Here is a 20,995-nt window from a genome sequence, read left to right as displayed (position 1 = left end):
AAGTCCCAGAATTCCCCAGCCAGCAGGGGGAATTCTGTGAGTTGAATTCCGCCCATCTTAGAGTTGTCAAGGTCGAGAAAGACTGTTCTCCTAGACTAGGGTGAAGTCATTTCTTCTTGAGACAGCCCGATGACCATTGTATCTCAAGCTCAAAGAAGAATATGGAGAAGATATAGAATTACCTTTACACCAGTGGTTCTCAACCTGTGGGTCGGGACCCCATTTGGGGTCGAATGACCATTTCACGGGGGTCGCCAAACAACGCAGTCGGCCATTTTTCCCCCCCTTTTCCTTAGCTGTGCTACTCCCTTTTATTCTATTGGCTTTTGAAAGCCAATAGAATAGACTCTCTTGAATAGAATCTAATTCTATTGGCTTTCCAAAGCCAATAGGAATTGTCCAGGCTGTCTCTGCCCTGCTGAGCCTGCCAAAAGTCCCATTCTGCAAACGGTGCTGCAAGTTGTCTGTAGCGAAGGCGAGCTGTCTGGAAGCTTCCACCCCTCCCTGCTGAGCAACTACTAAAAATGTAAGGAAAAGAGGGCCAAGGGTGGGAGGTGGGAGGCCGGCGGGCGCAGGGAGGGTTGCTGGTGCGTGTAGGGCCTGGCGGGTGCCTTACCTCCCTTGGGCTGGGCCAGCTGGTGGCCCAGCCAGTGGTCGGCCTGCTCCATCTCTGCCGCTTGCCAGCTACGCCTCGGCCGGCGCAGGGGGCGGCACCACGCATGCGCGGCACTCACGGGCAGGGAAAGTCCTCGACTTACGACCGGTTGGGGGGTCGCGGCATTTAAAAGGTTGAGAACCACTGCTTTACACCAAGGTGGCCTGTATGAAATTCTGAATTTGATCGGTAGCAGCTCCGGCACGCCACTACTTCACACACAACCAAGTGCTACCACATTTGAACATCTGAATTGGTTCACACACAAAACGCTACACTGTGATTTAGGGCTGACTGAACAAGCGTTGTGTTGTTCTCTTCCTGTCTTCCGTGTTTCAGTGTCTTCTGCCACTTCGGATTTAGCAACAAATGGCATTTTCCCTACAGGTTTAATGGCAAACCATGGTTACCAAGGAAAACGTGGTTTGCCGTTAAATCAGATGGGAGAGATGGAATCAAAGCACAGCATGGAAAAAAGAGAACTCCCCCAAAAGACCTTGAATTGATTACGGTCAGCAAATCAGAAAAGGGTTATGGCAGGGGTCCCCAACCTATGGGCCGCAGTCCGGTACCGGGCCGTAGGCTCTTGGCTAGTAGGCTGCAGAAATGGCTGGCCAGGATGCGCATGAGTGGGCGCGCATTCCCCCCACACGCTAGTGCCTACAACTGTTTGCGCATGTGCACGAATGGGAATTCTAGTGTGGGAGTGTCTGTGTGCCCCCTTTGTGCATGTGCGAATGGGCTGCTAGCTGCCATGGGGATGTGCAGCCATTTGTGCATGCACATGGCACCAATGCATGCCGCACGTGCGAACGAGGCCACTAGTACAGCACCAGTGGGCGTGGGCCCGTTTGCGTGCGTGCACATGCACACGCAGTAATTTGGACAGTGCTCTCCCAGGTTGGAGAACTCTGGGTTACGGAACAGCCGAGAGAGAAAGGCTAAAACTTTAAAAAGAAAAATAAATAAATAAAATAAACCAGCATCCTTAAGGACTTTTATGCTACAATAAAAATACAAATAAAGTCTGTCCATCACAACGAATCAGTAAAGGCCATTCAAGAATTATTTCCAGCTTGCTAGAAAGGACGCCACCTTGCCCCTTCCTCGGCTCTCAACAGGCAGCCGAAAACGGTAAGATCACCAGGTGGTGACATGTCCAGATTTGGCTTCCAGACAAAAGAAGAATCAGACTTGTTCCGCGAGGTCCAAGACTCGGAATTTGTCCAGGTTGTAGAAACAAGCCTTCACCACTCGTCCTCCGAAATATCTTCCGTTCAGGTCAACCACCGCTGAAACCCAGGAAAATAATATATATATGTATGTATTTACCCTGAGTGTTTTGATGCACCCTGTCGGCTCAAATATGGAAGAAATCTTCTTTCTTTTTCTTTTGCCTGTTATCAGCTCAATCTAGAGCCATCCACAGGCAGCAGTCACCAACTGCGACATCATTTACATATACATTTTTTTAGATTGCTAACAAAGGATAAAGGGAGAACTGGAATAGCTATTTCGAGCTTCTTAACTCTCTTCAGCCAGACAGTTAAGAAGCTCGAAATAGCTATTCCAGTTCTCCCTTTATTCTGTTAGCAATCTAAAAAAATGTATATGTATGTATATATATATGTAGGTCTTTGGTTGTTCGGGTTTTCTCCCGCGTAAAGTTGGAAGTGTCTTGGCGATGTTTCGACGAAGTCCCATTCGTCATCTTCAGGCTGGTGTTTTCAGCTTCGTGCTTCGAGGAGCAATATATATGTGTATATGTGTGTTTGTGTGTGTATGTATATATGTGTGTGTGTGTATGTATGTATGTATGTATGTATGTATGTATATCCACCTCCGTTCCCATCTGCAATCAAATACAGGTAGTCCTCTACTTACGACCACAATTGAGGTCATAACTGTGAAGAACGGCCAGCAGTCAATTTCTTCCTGTGCCAGTTCACTAAATGAACTGTTGTTGAGGATTACCTGTGCTGAAATTTACAGGAATTAGTGATCATTGGATTATTTACCTTTAATTGCAGATTCTACTCTTTCAAATTCCAAAAATATTCTCACGGCTTCATCATCAGGAGCGCCAGGAATCTTAATAATAATAATTTAAAAAAAAAACACAGCAAAGATCAGGGCCTTTACAGTACAATATAAAATATAGTATGATGCAGCTCTAGAGCGGCACTTTTTCAAAGTTGGCCATTTTAAGACGAGTGGGCCTCAACTCCCAGCATGCTTTCCTCTTTCCGTCCCATACGTCCCATTTTCGTAGCCTGTAGCCTCCATTCAAAGATCTGCTTTTAAATATACAGTAGTGGCCAAAATGGTGGAAACCTTTTGGGAAAAGTGTACAGTAGAAATGCCACCTTTGGTTAAGTTTCCACCCATTTTTCTTCTACTTTCTTTATAACTGTAGCCTTGTTCGCTTAATAATACTATTTTATATCGCTTTCTGGGTGACCAGTCAACTCTTTGCACCATGAACTTTAATTTTATTACATTTTACAAGCTCACTAAATGAAAGAACACAAAAAAACCCCAACCAAGTTGATAGCCATCACATAACACACTGACAAATGTCCTCTTCTCAGCTTCAATACATTACATCAATAATTGAATCCTACTGTGATCTGATTGGCTCATGGCCAAAACAAGATGACACCTGATTGGCTCTCTAAACACTCATGCTCATTGGCTACCATCAGAGGAAGGAAAGCTAGCTGAGATCAACCTAAGCCAGTTGTGCTTCCTTTTCCTGGCTATTTGACTCTTAACTTTTCATAGAATGCAGTACAGATAATTGAACAAACTTTGTTGCATTACATTCTTGATTAAATTATCTTTCCATTGATATATAATTTTATGGTACTACTCCCCCCCAAAAAGCGATGTTATTAGCTATCAAACCTCAAAAATATACTTTCCCAAAAGGTTTCCACGCTTTTGGCCACTACTGTATTTTCCGCATGTACATATTTTAAATCTGCTTTTTTTAAAAAAAAAAAATTGTGGGAGAAAAAGAACGCCAGTCGTACCTCAAAAATCACACACTTTCCAACTTTGCCGTATTTTTCACATTCTTCTTTGGTTTCGCCTTCCAGGTCTTCGTCCACTTCCCCGGCCCCAACCATATTCTGCAACAAAAATAAAATAAAATAAAAAAGAAAGACTCCGTGTTTGAAATGTACATTTTGTTTCTTCACACCCGGACACCGATAGTTCTCCTTGAAATGCTGAGCGATTTTTCTCACTCGTGTTTATTTACTGAACGTGTTTCTATTCCACTGAAATCAGAAAGACTCTTTCGGGAGCTTCTGACAATAAATACATATTTCCCGTCAGGGAATATCCGCCGTTATGTCTTTCTGCTCATTTTAATGTCACTTCCTCCAACTAATCCGCATTTAAAAGCCAGCCTTAATACAAGCGGTCCCCGAGTTAACAGCAGTTTGTTTAGTGACCGTTTGACGTTACGACAGCATTGAAAAATGGGACTTAACGACCGTTTTTCACAGTTGCGACTTTTGCAGCCATCCCCCTGGGTCACGTCGTCAAAATTCAGACACTTGGCTCCTATTTATGACGGTCGCAGTGTCCCGGGGTCATGTGATCACCCCTTTTGTGACCTGATGCGCAAAGTCAATGGAGAATTCGCTTAATGACTGTGTTAATAGCGGCTACAGTGATTCACTTAATAACTTGTGCCAACAAAGGTCGCCAAATGAGGCGAAATTCACGGCCTCACTTAGCAATGGAAAGATTGGGTTCTGTTGTGATCGTAAATTGAGGACTCCTTGTGCCGACCCAAAACCTAAAAAAAAAAGTCACCAATTGGGGGCAATGTAAAATATATATACATTGCTTACTGGTGTACACCGCTTAGAGAGTGCTTGCACTTAAAGCGGTATATAAGTCTCATAAATAAATAAAATAAATAAATAAATTCAGGATGCAATTCAAGGTGTTGGTTATCACCTTTAAAGCCCTTCATGGCTTAGGACCGGGTTACTTACAGGACTGCATACTGCCGCATAGTTCCCAGAGACCGGTGAGGTCCCACAGATTAGGCCCCCTTCAGGTCCCGTCGGCCAGACAATGTCGGCTGGCGGGCCCTCGGGGAAGGGCCTTTTCTGTGGTGGCTCCGACGTGGTGGAATCAACTTCCCCCCGAGATTCGAACTACTCCCACCTTGCCGGCCTTTAATACCTAAAGCCATTAAAACTCCTGTTCCGGCAGGCCTGGGGTTGATGTCCCCGGGGGGGGGGGGCAGGAATACGATTGGGACATGCTGTATGAATGCACTCATTTTTATTGTTATATTTATTGTTTTAATTTTGTACACCGCCCTGAGTTGCTAGGGATTGGGCGGCATATAAATTTTATTAATAAATAAATAAATGGTGGATGAATCAAAACGGGGGAAACTTACCCGCAGTAAGACAACTTTGGTGGGACATTTCAGTATCTCTGTTAAAGGATTTGAATCCGATTTCTTCGATGCATCTGCTATTCCAAAGGAGGGGGGGGGGAGAAAGGGTAACCATTTCACTTTAAATGCAGTATTATTTAACAATCTCATCTTAAGATCGGTGTTTTATCAGCCTTAGGGACTTTACAATGTATGGACTTTGACTCCCACAACTCCTTGGCCAGCAGGCTTGCTTGAATTGGTTACAAGTGGAGATGAACCGAATTCCAGACTGATCAAAGCAAAGCGATGGAGGCTTTAATGATTAAATGAAATGGTATAGGCTTTCCCGCCTGAGCAGGGGGTTGGACTAGAAGACCACCAAGGTCCCTTCCAACTCTGTCTTTCTATTCTATTCTATTCTATTCTATTCTATTCTATTCTATTCTATTCTATTCTATTCTATTCTATTCCATCCCATTCATTCCATATTTTCTATGCCAGTGGTTCTCAACCTGTGGGTCAGGACCCCATTTGGGGTCAAACGACCATTTCACGGGGGTCGCCAAACAATGCAGTCCGCCATTTTCCCCCCCTTTTCCTTAGCTGTGCTACTCCCTTTTATTCTATTGGCTTTCCAAAGCCAATAGGAATTGTCCAGGCTGTCTCTGCCTTGCTGAGCCCGCCAAAAGTCCCATTCTGCAAACGGTGCTGCTCCAGTTGAGTAGTCCTCGACTTACGACCGGTAGAGTAGTCCTCGACTTACGACCAGTTGGGGGTCACGGCATTAAAAAGGTTGAGAACCACTGTTCTATGCTATTCCATCCCTGTCTTATTTATTCTATTCCTTTCTATATTTTCTATTCTATTCCATTCCATTCTATTCCTGTTCCATTCTATTCATTCCATTCCTTTCTATTCCATTCCATATTTTCTATTCCATTCCATTCCATTCTATTCTAATTCCTATTCCTTATTCTATTCTATTCCATTCCATTCCATATTCTATTCCATTCTGTATTCTGTTCTGTTCCGTTCCGTTCCATTCCAAGACTGGTCAGCCCTCTGCTTTTTATCCCTACAGCAACTACCTTACAACGGCACGTGTAGTAGAAAGTCACCTTGGACACCGCCCCCCTTCACCCCACAGGGTCTCCCTAACTTACCTTTATCAGCAGCATCTCCAATAATGATTTTGCCCCCCCGCTTGCTGGTTTTCTCTACCGACAGGGCGGTGCTCAAACCCTGCTCGTGCTTCCCCAGGCCTTGACCTTCTCTGAAGCCGTATTTCTGCATGATCTTGTGAGCCACCGTGCCTCTGAAGACAGAAGGGAGAATGAGCTGGGCCATCGGGTGGGAGATCAAGCCAGGTGGGCAATGTTAGATGGCTCCCTAAAATGCAGGTAGTCCTCGACTTACAAACAGTTCATTTAGTGGATGGAAACTAATCAAGGAGAGGAGCAACCTAGAACTAAGGAGAAACTTCCTGGCAGTGAGAACAATTAACCAGTGGAACAACCTGCCTCCAGAAGTTGTGATTGCTCCATCACTGGAGGGTTTTAAGTAGAAATTGGACATTCATTATGTCCAGAAAGCTATAAGATCTCCTGCTTGAACAGGGGGTTCGACTAGAAGACCTCCAAGGTCCCTTCCAGCTCTATTCTAGTCTGAATTGGGTATGTCTAGTCTAATGAAGAGAAAGATGAAGGGTGACATGATAGCAGTCTCCCAATATGAGAGAGGCTGCCCCAAAGAAGAGGGAGTCAAGCTGTTCTCCAAAGTGCCTGAAGGTAGGACAAGAAGCAACGGATGGAAACTCATCAAGCAGAGAAGTAACCTAGAACTAAGGAGAAACTTCCTGGCAGTGAGAACAATTAACCAGTGGAACAACCTGCCTCCAGAAGTTGTGATTGCTCCATCACTGGAGGGTTTTAAGTAGAAATTGGACATTCATTATGTCCAGAAAGCTATAAGATCTCCTGCTTGAACAGGGGGTTCGACTAGAAGACCTCCAAGGTCCCTTCCAGCTCTATTCTAGTCTGAATTGGGTATGTCTAGTCTAATGAAGAGAAAGATGAAGGGTGACATGATAGCAGTCTCCCAATATGAGAGAGGCTGCCCCAAAGAAGAGGGAGTCAAGCTGTTCTCCAAAGTGCCTGAAGGTAGGACAAGAAGCAACAGATGGAAACTCATCAAGCAGAGAAGCAACCTGGAACTAAGGAGAAACTTCCTGACAGTGAGAAAAATTAACCAGTGGAACAACCTGCCTCCAGAAGCGGCGAATGCTCCAACACTGGAAGTTTTTAAGAAGAGACTGGACAGCCATTTGTCCAAAATGGTATATAGGGTTTCCTGCCTGAGCAGGGGGTTGGACTAGATGACCTTCAAGATCCGTTCCAACTCTTCTGTTATTTTACTGACTGTTCAAAGTTACAACGGTACTGAAAGAAATGACTCATGATCGTTTTTAAAACTGACTGATGCAGCCTCCCCGTGGTCATGTGATCAAAAGACACTTGGCAACTAACTCATATTTATGATGGCTGCAGCATCCCGGAGCCATGTGATCCCCTTGGGAAGGGGTAGGCAACCTTGGCTCTTTTATGACTGGTGGACTTCAACTCCCAGAATTCCTGAGCCAGCATGAGGGAACTATGGCCCCCTCATGACTTGTGGACTTCAACTCCCAGAATTCCTGAGCCAGCATGGCTCAGCTTGGAAACTCTCCCTTTCCCCTCAGCATGGCTGGCTCAGGAATTCTGGGAGTTGAAGTCCACCAGTCATAAAAGAGCCAAGGTTACCTACCCCTGGTCTAGGAGGCTCACCGCTTAGAACAGGACTTAGGACAGGGGTAGGCAACCTTGGCTCTTTTGTGACTGGTGGACTTCAACTCCCAGAATTCCTGAGCCAGCCATGCTGAGGGGAAAGGGAGAGGTTTCCATGCTTAGCCATGCTGGCTCAGGAATTCTGGGAGTTGAAGTCCACGCCTCATAAAAGAGCCAAGGTTGCCTACCCCTGAGCTAGGAGGCTCACCGCTTAAAACAGGAGACCTTAGGACAGGGGTAGACAACCTTGGCTCTTTTGTGACTGGTGGACTTCAACTCCCAGAATTCCTGAGCCAACCTGGCTCAGCTTGGAAACTCTCCCTTTCCCCTCAGTGTGGCTGGCTCAGGAATTCTGGGAGTTGAAGTCCACCGGTCATAAAAGAGACAAGGTTGTCTACCCCTGCCCTTGGGGGACCCTTTTCCTTATTTAAAGAGACTTTAAAGAAGGAAAACAAGTGTCAACTTTGGTTTAAAAGGCAATATTTCTTGTTCATTTTGCTGCTCTTTCCCCTTTCCTTCTCCACAACAGCCCAGATGCAATGTCCATCTCTGGGCTCAGCAGCTGCCACGTGCCTCCTCCAGAATTAGCCACGATCTCAACTGAAATGAGGGCAAACACACAAAAAGAACTGTAACTCTGCTGCCTCGCTGTATTTTTAATGGCCTGAAAGCAGCACCAATTGCATCAACAAGCCAAGCCACTGCTAGCAGAAAGCATTGTGATAAAGGGAATTGGGGTTATTTAAAACTGGGAAACTATAACTATTAAACCTTAAATTTAAATATTAATGGGAAACTAAAAAATTGGGGAAAAAACTTACCAGGACATTGATTGTCTAAAAAGATCGAATGTGAAATTGACTAAGATATGCATAAACTAAAAATGATTGCTAAACGTAAAAAAGTGATTTGTATTAAATTGCTATAATAAGAATTATATTAATTTAAATGTGAGACAGTCAATGCCAAGGGAAAAAGAGAGGAAATATTTAATGTGATAGTTTTGTGATCTGCACTAAAGAAATTGGTATGTTATTGAATTATGAACCAACCCAGCCGCCACGTTGCTTTTCAAATATTTAAATGTAAAACTGGAAAATCAATAAAATTAAAAGGGAAAAAAAAGCATTCCTGAGCTTCTAACTTCGCCCAATGGGCCTGAGGCAAACGCATTTTGAATATCCAACCAACCTCTCTTCAAATATTCTCAATTCCTTATTAAATCAATTAAATTAAAAAAAAACCATGACATTCTTACAGTAGTTTAGACAGGAGACAGTGAGTATTGAGGGGAAAAGAGGAAAAATTGGATGTAACAGCTTGAGATTTGTACTGAAGATATTTGTGCGTTATTCTATTATTGATTGGCCCAGCCGCCACGCTGCTTTTTGAATACTTCAATGTAAAAATTAGAAAACCAAGAAAACATGTATAAAAAAATAGATAAAACAAAATATTTTCAATTCCTAACGCTTTTCGCTACTGCCCCCTAGTGGCCTTTTGCGGGAAGTCTCCCCAGCACTCACCCCATGTTTGCAAGGAAGGAATTGCTGGGCCCGGTTGGGGAACGAGGCCTCTCGGGCTCATCGTACATGGGGGGAGGAATGGCGGCCTTGGACGATGAACCACGAGGCCTCGGCTCTTCCTCGTAGGGGAATGAGGATACAGCTGTGGGAAAGAAGACAGGACATTTTTAACCATCAGGGCAAAAATCCATAAGCCTGGATTCCTAGGCCAGGGGTAGGAAACCTTGGCTCTTTTATGAGGCGTGGACTTCAACTCCCAGAATTCCTGAGCCAGCCATGCTGAGGGGAAAGGGAGAGGTTTCCAAGCTGAGCCATGCTGGCTCAGGAATTCTGGGAGTTGAAGTCCACGAGTCATGAAGGGGCCTTGCAAGGTTGCCTACCCCTGGTCTAGAAGGGTCACAGGAGGACTTAGGACAGGGGTAGGCAGCCTTGGCTCTTTTGTAACTGGTGGACTTCAACTCCCAGAATTCCTGAGCCGGCCTGGCTCAGCTTGGAAACCTCTCCCTTTCCCCTCAGCATGGCTGGCTCAGGAATTCTGGCAGTTGAAGTCCACGAGTCATAAAAGAGCCAAGTTTGAAGACCCCTGCCAAAGAGGCTTGTAGCCACCATAACATCTGAAAGGGTCTAGCCCAGGGATAGGCAACCTTGGCTCTTTTATGACTGGTGGATTTCAACACCCAGAATTCCTGTGCCAGCCATGCTGAGAGGAAAGGGAGAGGTTTCCAAGCTGAGCCATGCTGGCTCAGGAATTCTGGGAGCCTCATAAAAGAGCCAAGGTTGCCTACCCCTGGTCTAGGAGGCTCACCGCTTAGAACAGGAGGACTTAGGACAGGGGTAGGCAACCTTGGCTCTTTCATGACTGGTGGACTTCAACTCCCAGAATTCCTGAGCCAGCATGGCTCAGCTTGGAAACTCTCCCTTTCCCCTCAGCATGGCTGGCTCAGGAATTCTGGGAGTTGAAGTCCACGAGTCATAAAAGAGCCAAGGTTGCCTACCCCTGGCCTAGGCTTTAGTTGACCTTGTAAATAGCCGGTGATGTTTCATTTTAAGGTCCTCCATTGCTGCCCTATTAATGAGACAAAATGCCTTGATCTAATCCAGGGGTTCCCCAACCTACAGTCTGTGGACCGGTACTGGTCCATGGCGTGCCAGCAACCGCTCCACACAAACAAGAAAAGCCCCGTCCGCGGGATCCAGGCAGCAACAAAACCACACCACGGAACTAGTCCCTGGCGTCTGAAAGGTTGGGAAGCTCTGATCTAATCCATCATAGCATCTTCCTTCCTTCCTTCCTATTATCTACAGTATCTATCTACTGTCTGTCTGTCTATCTATCTACAGCAGGGGTATATCTATGGTCTGTCTGTCCGTCTCTCCCTCCTTCCCTCCACCTGTCTGCCTGCCTGCCTGCCTACCTACGGTCTATCTATCTACAGTGTCTGTCTGTCTGTCTGTCTGTCTATCTATCTATCTATCTATCTATCTAATTTATGGCCAATACACTTTTTGTAAGCTGACAAGCATCTCTTAAGAACTATAAATTGCAAGATACCATTTAAAATTGACTTCCGATCAATTTTGCTGTGTCATTCCTACATCCCTTCATGCTCTTCCCATGACCAAATCTGCAGCTGTCTTTCCTTTTCAGCCTGAGATTATTAATCCCAAAGCACTTCAGAACTAAAGATCTTTTTCAGGCATTCCCACAGTCAAAGATCTCTATTTACAAAACACTGCTTATTCGCCAATCCGTGGCAGATGCCCAAGGAAACTGTGTGATTTTGGAACTGGATCCTTAAAATCAGAAATGACAACACCATAGTCACTCCTCACTTAGCAACTGTTCAAAGTTTCAATGGATCCCCCCCCCCCAAAAGCTACTTATGACCTGGTTCCAGAGTTCCAGTGGCTACATATACCCCGAGATCACATAATCACATTCTGTCTTATTTTTTACAGCCAGCTGCAGTGTTCTGTGATCGTATAACGTAATTTACAACTTTTCTTCCAGATTCCAGCTGGCATGGATTTACTTAACAACCACAGCATTTGCTTAATGACCACCACACAAAAAAAAATCATAAAACTGGGTCCAGTCACATAGGTCAGAGGTCCCCAACCTTTCGGGCACCAGTGACCGGTTCCGTGGAGAGAGGTTTTTCTGCAGACCGGAGGGTGCATGGTTTTGTGTGTTGCCTGCATCCCACGGATGGGGCTTTGCTTGTTTGTGCGGATTAGTTGCTGGCATGTCACGGCCCGGTACTGGTCCATGGCTTGGGGACCCCTGACTTATGTGCTTCGCTTACAGCCATCATGATTTACGATGGAAATTCCGGGGGTCCATTTATTTGTTTAATTAGATTTGTTTGCTGCCCATTTCACCATGAGGGGACTCTATGGGGATATGGTTGTTAAGACGAGGACTAACTGTAATTTAAAGAAAAATGAAGGTGCCTACGTTCTTTGTCCTTCTCAACCAGAGAGGTAGGTGGTGCAATGGCGGCTCCTCCCATACCTGCATAAGAAGAAGAAAAAAATCTATGAAAGCCAATACTATATAGAATTCTATTCTATTCTATGTTCTATTCTCTGTTCTATTCTATTTTCTGTTCTGTTCCATTCCATTCCATGTTTTCTATTCTATTCTATTCCATTTTTCTATTCTATTCTATTCCATTTTTTCTATTCTATTCTATTCTGTTCTATTCTTCTCTATTCTATTCTATTCCATTCCATTCCATATTTTCTATTCTATTTTTTCTATTCTATTCTATTCTATTCCATTTTTTTCTATTCTATTCTATTCTATTCTATTCTATTCTATTCTATTCTATTCTATTCTATTCTATTCACATTAGAGATCACCATGTCTCTGGTGTTTTGCTTCCTTGGGCTTCTCAGCCAGAACGTGACACATAGATTAAGTGAGACAAGAGGTTTGATTCATACATATGGTGACTAAACAGTTTCTCACTTCGTTTCCGCCTCTCTCTTTCATAATCTTCATCTTCATCGGAATCCGGATCTGGCCGTCTGGAAAATCCACTTGCCTCGTGTCTGTCTTTGCGCCTCCTTGAAATGGAAACAGAAAATAAGCAGGTAAAGATTTCGGCGCAGTCAAAACGGCAACAAAAACCTTAACCCCGAAACTGACGACTTGCAATGCCGATTACTCACTTCTCCCTTTCTTCAATCTCCTTCTGCCTCTCCAGCTCCCGTTGCCTTTGCCGTTCTTCTCGCTGGCGTTTGACGACTTTCTCGTAGTCGTTTGGGAACATCGGATCGTACTCATCCGCTAAAGGGATCAATACATCGCCTGCCGAAAAGCCGCTGGGGACGGGGTCCTGGGAGGTATAACATGGAAGACACGACAACCAAAAGTAATCCAATGCAATTCTTGAAAAAAAAAAAGAAAAAAGGAGGCACTCCATGTATATTTGCCAAGATGGAAATGGTTCTGCAACTGATCTGCAGAGAAAGTCTGAAAATGAGCTAGCTGTGTACCAGGATCAGAACTGTCTGCTTCAAACTAATCATTTTATTTTATAATAGTCCTGTTTACGTGGAGACAGTTCTTCATCTTCATGGCATTTACACGTTTATTTTTCTGGACTCATTTCAAAGTACCCGTATCTATCTATCTATCCATCCATCCATCCATCCATCCGTGTCTACCTACCTACCTACCCAACTCATCCATCCATCCATTCATGTCTGTATCTATCTATCTATCTATCTATCTATCTATCTATCTATCTATCTATCTATCTATCTATCTATCTATCTAATCTCCTTATCCATCCATCCATCCATCCATCCCTGCCTACCTACCTATCCATCTCCTTATCCATCCATCCATCCACCTACCTATCCATCCATCCATCCATCCACCCATGTATGTCTGTTTCTCTGTCTGTCTCTAATCTCTATCCTCTCTATATCATCTCTCTCTCTTATTATCTCTATATTATCTCTATCATCTCTCTACCTACCTATCTCCCCATCCATCCATCCATGTCTGCTTGCCTGCCCTGTCTGTCTCAGTGTTTCTCAACCTTGGCAGTGTGGACTTCAACTCCCAGAATTCCACAGCCAGCCATGCTTCCAGAATTCTGGGAGTTGAAGTCCCCACATCTTGAAGTTGTCAAGCTATGTGGACTTCAACTCCCAGAATGTATGGGATGTGTGGACTTCAACACCCAGACAGGTGGACTTCAAGATGTGTGGACTTCAGCTCCCAGAACTCACAACTGATGCGTGTGGACTTCAACTCCCAGAATTCCACAGCCAGCCATGCTTCCAGAATTCTGGGAGTTGAAGTCCACCCACCTAGAAGTTGCCAAGATTGAGAAACACTGCTGTAGCTGGTCATGAGGGGAGGCATTTTGCCCCAAAGGAAGGCTGCCCTCAAAGGGCTGACGGGCTCTTGATCAGGATACTGCTGGTCCATTTTATAAGCCCCCATCTTACCTTCAAGCCAGCTGCCACATGGGGTGGGGTGTCTACGATCTGGCGCTCATCAGAAGCACTGCCTCGTTTCAGATCAATTACAGGAGCAAGGACTGTGCTTTGTTTTGATCTCTGACTCTAAAATGAAATATCAAAAAAAAAAAAAATCAAAATACACATTTCACACAGCTTCAATAATTTTATTCCATGACCTGCGTGTTTTTTCTTCTCATCGCCATCCGAATTATACAGGGCAGTGGCCAATAAATTTAACTGATAAATAAACAGAAGACTTCAACTACAATTCCTATCCTTCCCATTTGGCCCAGACATTAGAGATGGGAAATGTAGTCCAAAGGCTCTACTACTGAAACATCAAGATGATGCATGCTTTGAAGCATATTTCACCAGAAAAAGGCAATTTGATTAAAGCAGGTACATTTAATCGCATACATTCGCAATGAAACTTAAAGACTTTACTGCAAAAGGATTATCAATATATTTTAATTTAAAGATACATCAGTATAATACAAATTGCCATGTACATTTCAATATGATAAGATAATCTCTTAAGTATCTGATTTAACCATCACTTCCCCATAGGTAAGTGAAACCTTGTTCCATCTACAATACAACATATTTTGTTTAGATCTATGAACAAATGCAATTAAACCAGTGGTTCTCAACTTTTTTTTCTGGCGACCCCGGTCATAAGGACGCGGCGCGCATGCGCAGCGGCGCCCCCATGCGCGGCACATATGCGCGGCGGCGTCCCCATGCGTGGCGCATATGCATGTCAGCGTCCCCATGCGCGGCGCACATGCGCGGTGCCGCCAGCTGACAAAAAGAATAGCGGATCGCGTTGTTTGGCGACCCCTGTGAAATGGGGTCGCGACCCACAGGTTGAGAACCGCTGAATTAAACCTATCACAGAGAGTGCAAAGTTTACACAAAATGGCTGTACATTTTTAAAAATACCCTCACAAACCTCTATGAAAATTAGAATATAGATGGAAAACAATATGAAAATACGTTTTAACATTTTACATGATGTGGATGCTACAAAAATGACCTTGTGCTTCTCAAGATTGTCTTTCAAATAATGGAGGTTAAATGAAGCTGATGAAATCTGGCAACTGTAGTCCAGGGTTTCTCCCCCAAGAAGTTGTAATCATGTTATCATTATAATTATAATGCACATATAATTCACAGGCTCTGGAGAACTAAGGGCTGATGCAAGAGATTCCCGTTAGCTATGAGGGCTGAGAAAGGAGCAAACACGTTAGCTTCTGAAAGATAACGCTCTAAGTTTATTTTTAAAAATCCAAAGCTCCATCTGGGCTATATACCGATGGCTGGGCATACTTACTTCAACACATGTAATACAAAAAAAAAAAAAAATGCACTTACAGAATCAGTGTTAGAACTATTGCAGAATGAGGTTTTGGCACAGAGGTTAGACTTTGGAAAAAGGGCAGAGAAGAACAACTAACATGATTAAAAGCCTTGAAGACTAAAATACATGAAGGACGGTCGCAGGAGCTGTGTATGGCTAGTTTAGAGAACAGAAGGACTGGGGGGGGGGTGACGTGATATTTGAGTATTCCAGTATTTGAGGGGCTGCCATAAAGAAAAGGGGGGGGGGGTTCAACTTATTTTCCAAAGCACCAAAAAAGCAGGACAAGAAACAATGGATGGAAACTAATCAAGGAGAGAAGCAACCTGGAATTAAGGAGAAACTTCCCAAAAGTGAGAACACCTTGCCTTCAGAAGTTGTGGATGCTTCATCACTGGAGACCTTTAAGAAGAGACTGGACAGCCACTTGTCTGAAATGGTATAGCATCTCCTGCTGGAGCAGGGGGTTGGAGTAGATGACCTCCAAAGTCCCTTCCAGTTCTACTCTGACTGACAAGTTTAGAATGCCTCTGAAATCGCAATGGCTGCTTTAAATTATGCAAATAATGAAAAAGCCTATGTGAATATCGGTAGTCCTCAACTTACGACAGTTGCTTGGTGACCATTCACAGCTCTGACGGGTCTCCAAAAAGAGATTTATGAACCGGTTCTGAAGTTCCAAGGCCGCCTCCACCCACGATCATTTTACCTCCTTTCAGGCACATGGCAATTGGCCTGCATGTATGGCCATTTGCTAGGTTCTGCAGTCGCATAACCTCGATTTATGTTTTTTTTGTCTAAAATCAGTGTGCTGCAGCTGCCAAAAAAAGCCAACACAGTGTTAGGCTGCATTAAGAGAGGGATAGAATCAAGATCACGGGAAGTATTAATACCATTTTACAAGGCCTTGGTAAGGCCACACTTGGAATACGGCATCCAGTTTTGGTCACTACGATGTAAAAAAGATCTTGAAACTCTAGAAAGAGTGCAAAGAAGAGCAACAAAGATGATGAGAGGACTGGAGGCTAAAACATATAAGGAACGGTTGCTGGAATTGGGTATATCTAGTTTAACGAAGAGAAGGATGAGGGGGGACATGATAGCAGTCTTCCAGTATCTCAGGGGCTGCCCCAAAGAAGAGGGAGTCAAACTATTCTCCAAGGTGCCTGAAGGCAGGACAAGAAGCAACGGATGGAAACTCACCAAGGAGAAGCAACCTAGAACTAAGGAGAAACTTCCTGACAGTGAGAACAATTAATCAGTGGAACAATCTGCCTCCAGAAGCTGTGAATGCTCCAACACTGGAAGTTTTTAAGAAGAGACTGGACAGCCATTTGTCTGAAATGGTATAGGGTCTCCTGCCTGAGCAGGGGGTTGGACTAGATGACCTCCAGGGATCCTTCCAACTTATTATTATCATTACTACTACTACTACTACTACTACTACTACTACTACTACTACTACTGGTTTTCGGCAAAAACACCACAGAGCAAACAATGAGCTTACTTAACGGCTATTGCAAAAAAGTGTATATAATAGGGTCAGTCCACATGGGTGACCTGCTTTATAACTGTAACGGACAAGCAATATTATGGTCATAAATCGAGGCCTCTGTGTGTAGCTAGAGCTTAAGGGTATTCCAGAAATCCTGGGAAGCGTATTTTTTATCAATCGGTACTAGAGGTAACATCTGTGAGAAGCATTTTTTTAATTTAATCTGTATCCCACCTTTGTTATTTTTATAAATATCTCAAGGCAGCGAACATATCCAACATGTCTTCCTGCTCCTAATCTCCCCACAACAACCCTGTGAGGTGGGTTGGACTGAGAGAGAGCTACTGGCCCAAAGTCACCCAGCTGTCTTTCAGACTAGAACTCACCATCTCCTGGTGACTGGCCCAAAGTCACCCAGTTGGTTTTTATGCCTAAGGTGGGGCTACAACTCACCGTCTCCTGGTGACTGGCTCAAAGTCACCCAGTTGGTTTTTATGCCTAAGGTGGGGCTAGAATTCACTGTCTCCTGGTGACTGGCTCAAAGTCACCGAGTTGTTTTGTATGCGTAAGGTGTGGCTAGAACTCACCGTCTCCTGGTGACTGGCCCAAAGTCACCCAGTTGGTTTTTATGCCTAAGGTGGGGCTACAACTCACCGTCTCCTGGTGACTGGCCCAAAGTCACCCAGTTGGTTTTTATGCCTAAGGTGAGACTAGAACTCACCATCTCCTGGTGACCGGCCCAAAGTCACCCAGCTGGCTTTCATGCCCAAAGCAGGGCTAGAACTCACCGTCTTCAGCTTTCCTGCTTGGTGCCTTAATCAAACCTATTTGCTAAATGAAGCATTCTACTTAGCAGTGGGTGCCCCCTGGGCAGTTGACAATTAAAACAAAACCAAGAAAAGCATTTTCCTGCATATTTTTTTTTTTTACTATACCTTTGCTTGAGTCAGCGCGGCTTTTTTCACTTGCAGCTGAGACTGCAGGAGTTTGAAATTTTTGGACCAGCCTTCTGTTTTGGAATCACTGGTTTCTACTCCCAGGTCATCATAGAGAGACATTTCCCCCACCGCTGGTTCAAAACAAAGAAACAGGAAAAAAAAACTGTTTGTAACTTGTACAGGACATTCTTTTTTTTATATTTTACCTTAACAAGTTTAACAGAAAAGAAGTAAGAAAAATAGGCAAGAAACACATTAAAAGCAAAACCACCCCAAAGGAGGATACTGTCTGTTTACATACATTACATATCATTTTATTTTTATTTGCTTTACCCATTTATTTCCTGCTTTTATTATTTTGATAAATGACATTCCTTTCTCCTATTTTCCCCCATAATAGGCCAGTGAGGTGGATTGGGTTGAGAGACAGTTAATTGGCTCAGTGTCACCCAGCTGGCTTCATTAAACATCATGTAAATGTCTAAAGCTATCTCAGAATATTACCAGATGTCTTAAAATCCATATCCCAGAAAAACAGTCATTTTCTCATTAGCAAAACATAGTACAATAATTAGTGCTGTATTCTTACTTGACCAACTATAATAAATTCATCTATATCACGTAGAACTTCTTAGAAGAATTGAGATTTATGCATTTCTCTAAGAGAAACCCCCAAGCTCAGAGAGCACCAAGGACCCCACAGTGCTCCTCCTCCTCTCCAAAAACCCTGCTCCCTTCTAGCGCTGATGATGTTATCTAGTTGGGTCATGAAATGTCTACAAGAAAACCACCAAGATCAGCACCAAGGACCCCACAATCCTCCTCCTCCACTCCAAAAACCCCACTCCCTTCTAGCGCTGATGTTATTTAGTCGGGTCATGAAATGTCTACAAGAAAACCACCAAGATCAGCACCAAGGACCCCAGAATCCTCCTTCTCCTCTCCAGAAACCCCGTTCCCTTCTAGCGCTGATGATGTTATCTAGTTGGGTCATGAAATGTCTACAAGAAAACCACCAAGATCAGCACCAAGGACCCCACAATCCTCCTCCTCCACTCCAGAAACCCCGTTCCCTTCTAGCGCTGATGATGTTATCTAGTTGGGTCATGAAATGTCTGTAAAAAAACAAGCAAGCTCAAACAGCACCAAGGAGACCCCATCCATCCCTCCTTCCCTCCCTCCCTATTTCCTTCCCTCTCTCCAAGCAATTATAATTTTGGATGATTTTAACGGATTCCTTCCTGTAAAGACACGGGGATGCCCCTACCCCTCAGGTCCCTTGAAAAGGGTCTTACTGGATGGATCAAAGCAGAGCTTTGCAGCAAAGCAGCCTTGCAGAGAGAGAGAGAGAGATCCACTTTATTTACTGTCTATAATAATAATAATAGTAGTAAAGTTGGAAGGGACCTTGGAGGTCATCTAGTCCAACCCCCTGCTCAGGCAGGAAACCCTACATCATTTCGGACAAATGGCTGTCCAGTCTCTTCTTAAAAACTTCCAGTGTTGGAGCATTTGCTCAGGCCAAGTGGTCCCAAATCCCTTCCAAGCTGAACTTGAACCTGGGTCTCCCCTTCAAGGGCCCCTGTCTTGAAGGTCCAAATTTTAAAATTAAATTACTGGCGGTTCTTATGGTTGAGCCAAACGATTAGGAACTCATCTGCTAATAATGGCCGGAAAAATAAATACATCAATTTACCAAAATTAAAAATAAATCTACTGGAAACCCAAAATCTTTGGGGATATTTTTTTTCCCTTTTACTCCAAATTCCTTAAAAAAAAATAAAAAAAAAATCAGGGGTCCCTCATCCCGCTGTCTGGGGGGCGGTCTATCACAGACAGCCCTCTGCATATGTTCAGGAACCCGCTGGCTCGCCGGGCGGGCAAGAGTGGGGAGCAAAAAGGGGTCTTACTTCTGAGGGAGGGAGGGATTCCCGTCCCGAGGGGCTGCAACAGACCCCCCGAATAATCCTTCCCGCAAGACGACCCCCTCGGCTCTTCTTTTCCCTCTTCCTTTTTAACATTTAGATTTGTGAGGGCCACCCTTCTAACAGCAAGGCGTCGGCTGGGCTCAGTTGAAACGACCTCCAGCCCTTCCCCATCCCAAGGAAGGTTTTTTATTTCTTACCCTTCCGCCGAGGCCGCAAGCCGGGGCCTCGCGTACCACCCGAAGCCGAAAAGAAACGCCTCTTCGTTGGCCGAGCGAAGCTCTCACCTCACGGTCGAACGAGAACCAATCAAGCTCCGCCCCCTTCTCAGCGCGCGCCCGGGAAACGGCTTCGCTCTTTTTGGCCGCCGCCAAAGGCCGCCTGTGCGCAAACTCCGTAGTGGCCGCGGAGGTGGAACCTGGTTTCATCCTCCCCCTTTGGGGGCAGAGCTACGCCGATTCCGTCCGCAGCAGCATCAGCAGCAGCAATGCGCAAATGGCGGAGAAAAAGATGTTCTGTAACGCTCTCATCGCAAATGGCCGGCGAGGCCTTTACTGCCCGATCAGTGTTACGCAAACGGCGTAGGAGGAAAACACTGGAGAAAGAATTGCTGTCATTTAGTTGTGTGCACGCGTCCCTTAAATTGCTGTCATTTGGTTGTGTGCACGCGTTACTGACCCCAGGGACTGTAAGTGCATCACGTGTAAACTCCCCCCCACGACTTACTTTGAACCCATCTGGTACAAAAACACTGTAAACTATTGTGAAAAATTTAGGTTGGTTCCAAAAATTGGTTGACAATATTGAATGAGTGCAGTTTATGTATGGTTCATAGTTCTCAATCACCCATCTCCCTTTGACATGTATTGTACTGCATTGTTTGCATTTTTAACCATTAGTTTTAAATTATTATTACTGCTATTGTTATTATTTCATTGCTATCCTAGTTCTCCATCTGCCAGTAGTCTAGACTGTAAGAAACAAGCAGTTAAAAAAAATATCCAAGGAAAACAATAATTCCCTACCATGGAATGCATAAAAATTGCGTTCATAGAAATAGAGTTGGAGTGGACCTCAGAGGTCATCAAGCCCAACCCCCTGCAAGATTGAGCCGAGGTGGCGCAGCAGTTAGAGTGCAGTACTGCAGGCCACTTTAGCTGACTGTGTTCAGCAGGTCAGCGGTTCAAATCTCACCGGCTCAAGGTTGACTCAGCCTTCCATCCTTCCGGGGTAGGTAAAATGAGCACCCAGATTGTTGGGGGCAATGTAAATATATATATATACATTGCTTACTGGTGTATACCGCTTAGAGAGTGCTTGCATTTAAAGCGGTATATAAGTCTCATAAATAAATAAATAAATTTACTATGCCATTCCC

General features: G+C 44.4%; 1 protein-coding gene across 3 annotated transcripts; it reads right to left on the bottom strand.

Annotated features, from left to right (window-relative positions):
* Nucleotides 1-1,632: 1,632 nt before the first annotated feature.
* RBM17 (RNA binding motif protein 17) lies at nucleotides 1,633-20,001 on the bottom strand. 3 transcript variants are annotated; one of them, XM_039369535.1, is made up of 12 exons: nucleotides 19,818-20,001; nucleotides 17,690-17,823; nucleotides 13,885-14,001; nucleotides 12,592-12,758; nucleotides 12,389-12,486; nucleotides 11,873-11,929; nucleotides 9,415-9,556; nucleotides 6,230-6,381; nucleotides 5,085-5,161; nucleotides 3,691-3,789; nucleotides 2,674-2,746; nucleotides 1,633-1,947 (listed from the first exon to the last, which is right to left on the bottom strand). In XM_039369535.1, exons 2-12 carry the CDS (start codon nucleotides 17,810-17,812, stop codon nucleotides 1,844-1,846), a joined length of 1,209 nt encoding a protein of 402 aa, XP_039225469.1. In that variant the 5' UTR covers nucleotides 17,813-17,823; nucleotides 19,818-20,001; the 3' UTR covers nucleotides 1,633-1,843. The 3 variants fall into 3 exon arrangements, with proteins under 3 accessions (XP_039225469.1, XP_039225471.1, XP_039225470.1); XM_039369537.1 differs by having other exon boundaries at nucleotides 5,085-5,158; XM_039369536.1 differs by having other exon boundaries at nucleotides 17,690-17,820.
* Nucleotides 20,002-20,995: the final 994 nt, after the last annotated feature.

The sequence above is a fragment of the Crotalus tigris genome, unplaced genomic scaffold (genome assembly GCF_016545835.1).
Source record: "Crotalus tigris isolate CLP2741 ecotype Arizona unplaced genomic scaffold, ASM1654583v1 scf7180000021160.8983255:1529534, whole genome shotgun sequence".
Classification (NCBI taxonomy): Eukaryota; Metazoa; Chordata; class Lepidosauria; order Squamata; family Viperidae; genus Crotalus; species Crotalus tigris.
The sequence above is the reverse complement of the archived record's forward strand: the minus strand, read 5'-3'. Positions and strand labels throughout refer to the sequence as shown.

Coding starts and splice junctions, on each gene's coding strand:
- RBM17 (XM_039369535.1), bottom strand. CDS start 17,812: ATGTCTCTCTATGATGACCTGGGAGTAGAAACCAGTGATTCCAAAACA. Junction 12,759..13,884: donor ATGTGGCAGCTGGCTTGAAG/GTAAGATGGGGG, acceptor TATACCTCCCAG/GACCCCGTCCCCAGCGGCTT. Junction 2,747..3,690: donor GAAAGTGTGTGATTTTTGAG/GTACGACTGGCG, acceptor ATTATTATTAAG/ATTCCTGGCGCTCCTGATGA.